The sequence below is a fragment of the Atta cephalotes genome, assembly GCF_000143395.1.
Source record: "Atta cephalotes unplaced genomic scaffold scaffold00005, whole genome shotgun sequence".
In the NCBI taxonomy this organism is placed as follows: domain Eukaryota; kingdom Metazoa; phylum Arthropoda; class Insecta; order Hymenoptera; family Formicidae; genus Atta; species Atta cephalotes.
Window position 1 is genome coordinate 670214 of NW_012130069.1, and position 6944 is coordinate 677157.

General features: G+C 28.8%; 1 protein-coding gene across 1 annotated transcript in view; it reads right to left on the reverse strand.

The window, feature by feature from the left end:
* Window positions 1-5380, reverse strand: part of LOC105626237 (ABC transporter G family member 20-like) — a 14568-nt gene extending 9188 nt beyond the window's left edge. The window contains 8 exon segments of the mRNA XM_012207541.1: window positions 1155-1380; window positions 1658-1761; window positions 1857-2063; window positions 4126-4219; window positions 4296-4466; window positions 4672-4830; window positions 4832-4897; window positions 5280-5380. Coding sequence (XP_012062931.1) covers window positions 1155-1380; window positions 1658-1761; window positions 1857-2063; window positions 4126-4219; window positions 4296-4466; window positions 4672-4830; window positions 4832-4897; window positions 5280-5380 — 1128 coding nt within the window.
* Between the last annotated feature and the right edge of the window lie 1564 nt (window positions 5381-6944).

A 6944-nucleotide genomic window follows, 5' to 3' on the forward strand; every position in this document is an offset into this window, starting at 1 on the left:
TAACTTTTAACTTAATTTAGTTAATTTTAAATGCATTAAAATTTTAACTTAACTAAATTATTTTTAAACGTTAACTTTTTAACTTTTTTTTAAGTTAAAAATTTTTTTATCTCTTTTAAATATCTTAGAAAAATAATAAGGTATAATAAGACTAAGGGCGTATATTCGTAATCTGTTCATATTTTAAAATCATCTTAAGTAATTTCTTAAGAATGCTAATACAGCTCTGATTAATTTATGTAGTTATGCCTTATGCCATAAGCTTTAGTATGGAATAGATGTTTTAAGCCTTAAGTCATAAGAAATTGACCAATTACAATCAAATATTCTTCTCGCACTGAATTGTAATTGAGTAATCAATTTTTTATGGCTTAAGACTTATTAAAAAGTAATCTCTGATCTTGTATCTTCTCTATGTGCTGGCTCTATGGCTGTTTTTTTTAAGTTATATATTATATAACTTATATATTATATAACTTATATATTATATAACTTATATATTATATAATTTATAGTTATATCGTTATGTGTTATATATTTATATCATATATGAATAAAAAAATTAAAAATTTAATTTACTTAATAATCTATATTGTAGTTATTTAATTTCATTTTAAGAAAAATTAGGACATTATAATCTAAAAAATAATTTTTTTCAAAATTAACTTTTTTTTTAACTTAAGTTAATTCAGTATTAACTTAACTTACGTTAAGTTAATTTTTTACTCCTTCAACTTTTAACTTAACTTTATTAATTATGTAAAGCCATTAACTTTAACTTTATTCGGTTAAAAAAAAACATTAACTTATATACACATATACTCAATATATGTAGGCAATAATTTTTGTATGCCAACGAATTATCGATATATGATGTAGGTAAATGCACTATTGTAAGCAATCAATTTGTAGGCCAAAAGAGCTGTTTCTAAAGATTCCAAAACTGTTTATATTAGAATTTTCGAAACTATAAAAGAGAAAAAAGTAATTGTTATATAAAAAATGATTTAATTTGTTAATTTGTTAATTTGTTGTTTTTATGATTTAATTTGTAATATAAACAGCTTTAGGATCTTCTTAAAGAAACGTAAAATTATTTCATATTAATCATATTTGTGCCGATATACATTATAATAATCTTGAAATCGTTGTACCTGTATCGCGATAGAACTATCAAAATTATGTAAAAATCTACAACTGAGGTTGTCAAAATGACAAGTGATTTCGTCATTCCAAACATTGCCAAAGTTGCTATCCGAACTGCAGTTATTGACTTCATCGTTGACGACGCCAATCTTCAAATTTTTCGGATTATTACCAATTGCTATAATAAATGTGCCAATTTGAAGTATTGGAAATACTACTGCGAAAATTACTCCTCTGAAAAAATTTTTATTTATTATTCATTTATTATTTATTATTATTATGAAATATATTACTGATAAATTTAACTTTTTTGAGATATAATGTTTTATATGCAACGGTTCAGTGATGTACAAAAATAATACAGAAAATTTGAAATTAAAGCAGTTAAAACTCTTTATTTTCTGGACTCTTTATTTTAAGTATGTATATTTTGTATTCTATGTTCTTATATTCTATGCCCTATAAGTTTATGTTCTCTAAGAGAATTAATTATTAACATATATATACTTACGCATAATAACGCAAAAATTGGATGCTATTCTTTACTAATAGAGCTTTGAATCTTCTCAATCGCGAAACTTGACGTACCGAAACCGCTTCGTACTCTGACATTACCTTCAAAATTCAATTTATTTATAAAATAATATCGATTATGTAGCTTTTTAATAATAATGATTAGGACATAGATTATTTCTACATTACACATGTACTTTTGTTAATTCACATTGATTTTGATCTTTATACAAGATATTACTGCTGGTGTCTTCCCCTTCTTGAGCTTCATTTAAAGTGATTGTGTTATTTTGGGCATTACATAGTTTCAGAAAAGTTTCTTCCAAAGACGAGCTTTGAAATTGCTCCAGCAATTCCTGTGGTGCTGATTCCGCTAACAATTTACCACATCTAATCAAACCAATCTGTATAACAATGAAAATGTACAATATTAAATGATCAAAAAACGGTGGCAGTTTAGGCAAAATTTGCCTGTGATGAAAAGTATAACATCGATCAATTTTTATAGATTTGGATGTCTTAAACTCGAATATGAAGCTTAAAATTCTCCAAAATCTTAAAGGGGAAACTTTATGAAAATATAATTTTTTCGTTTTCAATTTAATTTTTTAATTACATGAGATTCCAAAATAGTATCAGTATAAACCAGAGATTCATAAAGATGATTTTTCAATGTATAAAAGACTCAGACGAATCAGAAGAGGAAGATTTATAAAAATTCAAACTGACACATGACAAATATACTGACATATGACAAGATTCCTGAGTAGTCACCACAGTCATCATGATTAAAGCGAAAAATGACACATTAATTTTTATTAGGCAAATGAAGTGCTTTTATTCAACGCGCATGCAGCTTATTTTCATTTACACGTGCCTTTTATCATTTTTTTTTATGATTATTTACTGATCAGAGAAGATAAGCATAGTTTTCATCCATTTTTACAAATGTTTTAAAGCAATCTCATCATTTTGTTTTATCCAAATTGTCTTTATTTATAAATAGCACGTAATAAAAATTAACGTGTCATTTCTCGCTTTTAACGTCGATTTAATATAGCTATAATGACTATTCAGGAGCCTTAACGAGACGGATTAGATTCTATAAGATATATTAAGAGATATTCAATTCAGTAATCACACGGTGTATCTTGGGTAAAGCTAATGCTGATAGTGAAAAAACAGAAACGCACGCATGTCCACGCACATTGATATGGCCATTTATCTTTGTCATATTATTGTACGCCGTGTAACATTGACTTTTACATTGCATAAAGGTTTCTTGTTCAGTTATACTATTTGTTCATCGGGAAATACAATATTTTCCTGCAAAGTAAAGCTTAAAATTCTCCAAAGTTCCCTGGACTTTGGAGAATTTTAAACTTCATATTTGAATTCAGCACATTCAAATCTATAAAGATTGACCAATTTCATATGTTTTCATCACAAGCAAAATTTTAGCCCTAAACTACCATTTTTTGTATCATCGACCAAAACACATTTTTTTACATATAATAATTTTATAATATCCGTATTCATAGTTTTTTTTTGAGAAATGAAGATTCCTTGTTCCTCGTTTCTTCCTTGTTCCGTTTCATAAACTTTCTTTAACCAAACAAGGAGACTTATTAGTTTCCTATTTTTAAGGAAGATTATGAATTTCCTTGAGGAGGAAGTGCCTTCATAACTAACCTAATACAACTTGCAAACAACGTTTGCAAATTGAGCACATCATGTTATCCCTTCCACCGTAGATACCGCTTGTGGAGGGGAAGGTCCCCGCTATATGCCAATTTTTAAAAAAACAATTTTCATGTCGCTGAAAAACCCAGATAGCCAAATAAGAGTAATATATTGCCATTTTGCTGATTCATTCCGCATTCATTTCACTAAACTAAAATCAAGATTTCCACAAACTGTCTGTTGTTCTGATATCACTTCCTTAGAATTCAGCAAACTGCTGGCAAGTTGTCATCATGCGTGCATGGCGTGCCGTCAGTTTGCTGTCAATGTGACAAGTTATTTCTCAATGTATACTCTTATAATTTCATAAACTCATGAAATCTATTTGCCGTCTGATGCTAACTCAGTTCACATTAGATTCTAATGAGCAAATTGTCGATAAGTTGAAAACAATACATGCAGTGCATCAATTTGTTCCATATGCTAAATCCCGCTTAGCTATTTGGAAATAAAGGTCTTTAATTTTTGGATAACTTTCGTATTATGACATGCTGCCTTCAGTAGGTTACTAAAATCCCTTAAAATATTCCTTCCTTCGGAAATTTGAGATCCGTTTATGAAATAAGAAGCCCTTAGAGAATTGAGGAATCCTTCACAGAAGCTTCCTTCATCTTTAAAATAAAGAAGGACTATGAATACGGGTGTAAAAGCTTAAAAAGTATTTCCTAATAATTTTTTTTATATAAATATTATTACAACTATTTTAATAGAAACAAGACGCACTTTATTAGCATCTTTAGTTTCTTCAATGTAGTGTGTTGTGATCAGCACTGTGATATTTTCCTCCTGCGTGATTTGGATTATGTAGGCTCAAATTCTACGAAGAAAAAGTACATCCAAACATTTTCTTATTATTCTTTATATTGTGTTTAAAATGAACAAAATCTATTTGCTTCTCCCTCAAAATTGGATCCAAGCCCACAGTGGGTTCGTCGAGAATTAGAAGTTCGGGTTTGTGAATTAATGCAACAGCAAGAGAAACCTTTCTTTGTTGACCTCCACTTATGTTCTTCACTAAGCGATCTGCTGGGGGTAGTTGAAGCAACTCCGAGAAGAATCTCTGTCTCGTCTCTGAGAAATAATACGGGAAAGCTAGTCGTTTGAATTAACTTACATTATGAAATATTTCGCATACGAATAATTTAAAACAAAAACTGATACGGTTTATAAGATGTTTACTCAAAAATAAATTCAGTTTTGTAAAACTGAAACCTCTTAGAAAATGTGTAACATTTCACATACAACGAATGCTAATATTTTTTTTATTACATCCTATCGATCTCCTCATCGTCGAGCCCATTAATTCTACCGAAATAATAGAAGGCACCGCTCACGGAAAACTCTCCAACCAAGGAAATCTCTTGCGGCATGTAACCTACTCGAAGTCCAGGGATGCCAGAGTCCTTGGTACCCGGATTTCCTCCCAAGACGAATCCCGACGATGCAGGAAAATAGTGTGGTCTTGCCACATTCACTAGATCCCAACAATCCGTATCTGTTTAAAAGAAAAATTTCATTTACATGCTTTATCTTATTTGGGTAATATGTTCGAATGAAATTTTTTATTTAAATTTTCTTATTTGAATAATCATTAAGAAGTTATATGATTATCCTATCGTATATTTTGCGCAAACGACAGCAATTTAAGAAATCGATGAATGTACATGGAAAATAGAAATTTATTCTTGTTTCTTGAATAATGTAAAAATCGCGCAGATAATCGCGAAACTTAATTAATTTTATGGCATTTTCTTTCTTTTCTATGGAGCATCTTTTTAATTATTCTTTTCGAAAAATTATTTGTTAACAACTTGAAGCGGAAATAAATACGAAGATGATTAATCTTTTGTATTAACATGATAAATATGGTTACTTACATGGAATCTCTTGAAACAGTCATATTCAGGCCATTGAACACCAACTCTTTCCCATAACGCTTTACGGCGTTCCTTATGATTACTGCCTCTCGTTGTACCATTTTACAAAATGGTGATGAACGTTTGATTAGTGGCCAAATTATAACAATTTTTTCTCAAATGACTTAAAAATGAATTGTGATTTACACATTTAATTGTGGGAACAATTAACTTTTTAAAGTGTTATTAAATTAAATTAAATTTCAATTAAATAAGAGGTATTAAAAGGTCACGTTGATTTGTAATAAGCAAATATTTTTCAAAATATTATTTTGTTTCAATAATAGTCATTTTTATTATTGACAATTAATGAAGACAATATATAAAAAATGCATCTGTATTGAATCACATTCTTCTTATGCTTTTAATTTAATTATATTTTATTTAATCGTATTTTTCTTACATTTTCAAAATTTTAAAAGTTTACAGAATTTGCGTAAGATACATGTGATAATTAATGATAAAACAATTTGAAATACCTTATTTATCTTATTTAAATATAGAAAAATAATTTTCGAAAAATAGAAGCATAAATAAAGAAAAATATTTAATATCTTAAAAATGATTTATTATCTGTGATCAAAGTGGAATTATATATTAGGTGTGGGAAAAATTTCGTGGCGTTTTTCCCGTTAGATGGCCCGTTAGATTAAAAAAATTTTATATCAAGAAGAAACATTCAATATGCTCGCCAAATCAAATCGAAATCGATGCAGTAAGAGATACTTTATAATCTCCTCTTGTAAGATATTTATAATTTGTTCTTATTTTTAAGACCATCTTAAGAATAGTTTTAAGATGTTAATTCATGATAATTCAACTATAAAATTGTTTAGCATCTTAAAGTGGATATTTTTAATGGATTATTAAAGCGATCTTAAAATATGAAATAAATCATGAACCGGTTTTGACTGTACTGACATAATATCACTTTTAATTTTGAAAGAACGCTTGGCAAACGATAACTCGTGAAGTCTCCGTCAAAAAATATTCTTAGGATAAATCAATATAAATAAATAGAAGGGCTATGAACCAGTTAAAAATTATGTAAAAACATTTAATATTCCGAAATATAATACATATTTTTAATATGATAACAAAATTATAAAAAAAATATTTGAGTATTCTAAATCACATTAAAAACTTTCTCTTCCAAAAGAAACAATATTTTTCGCTATAAGATCCCACTACTTTCATAAGATTATATGTTCAGCATGTGAATAGTTGATGAAAGACAGCCATACTGCATTTCTTTGGATACATTCATGATGCGTGCGCAGAACTTGTACAATTTCGGGGTCCATTTCACATAAGCTTGCCCTAAGAAGTAAAGACCCTTTAATCAGAGACTGGCTATAAGGATTTTCGTTAAATTTCTTCAAGCGAAAAAGAAGGGTCATCTCACTTCTCCACCAATATCGGTGTGTATGTATAAACACCGCTGTTGGTGGAGGAGTGAAATGACTTCTTTCTCGCTTGAAGAAATTTGACGAAATCCTTATGATCAGTTTCTAATTAAAGGGTCTCTACTAAGGAGTTAGCAGTCTAGTAGTATATATAGAAGTCTGTGGACCTTATATCATGATACGGATAACATAGTGTCTGCAGTTGGTCTCTCTCTCTCTC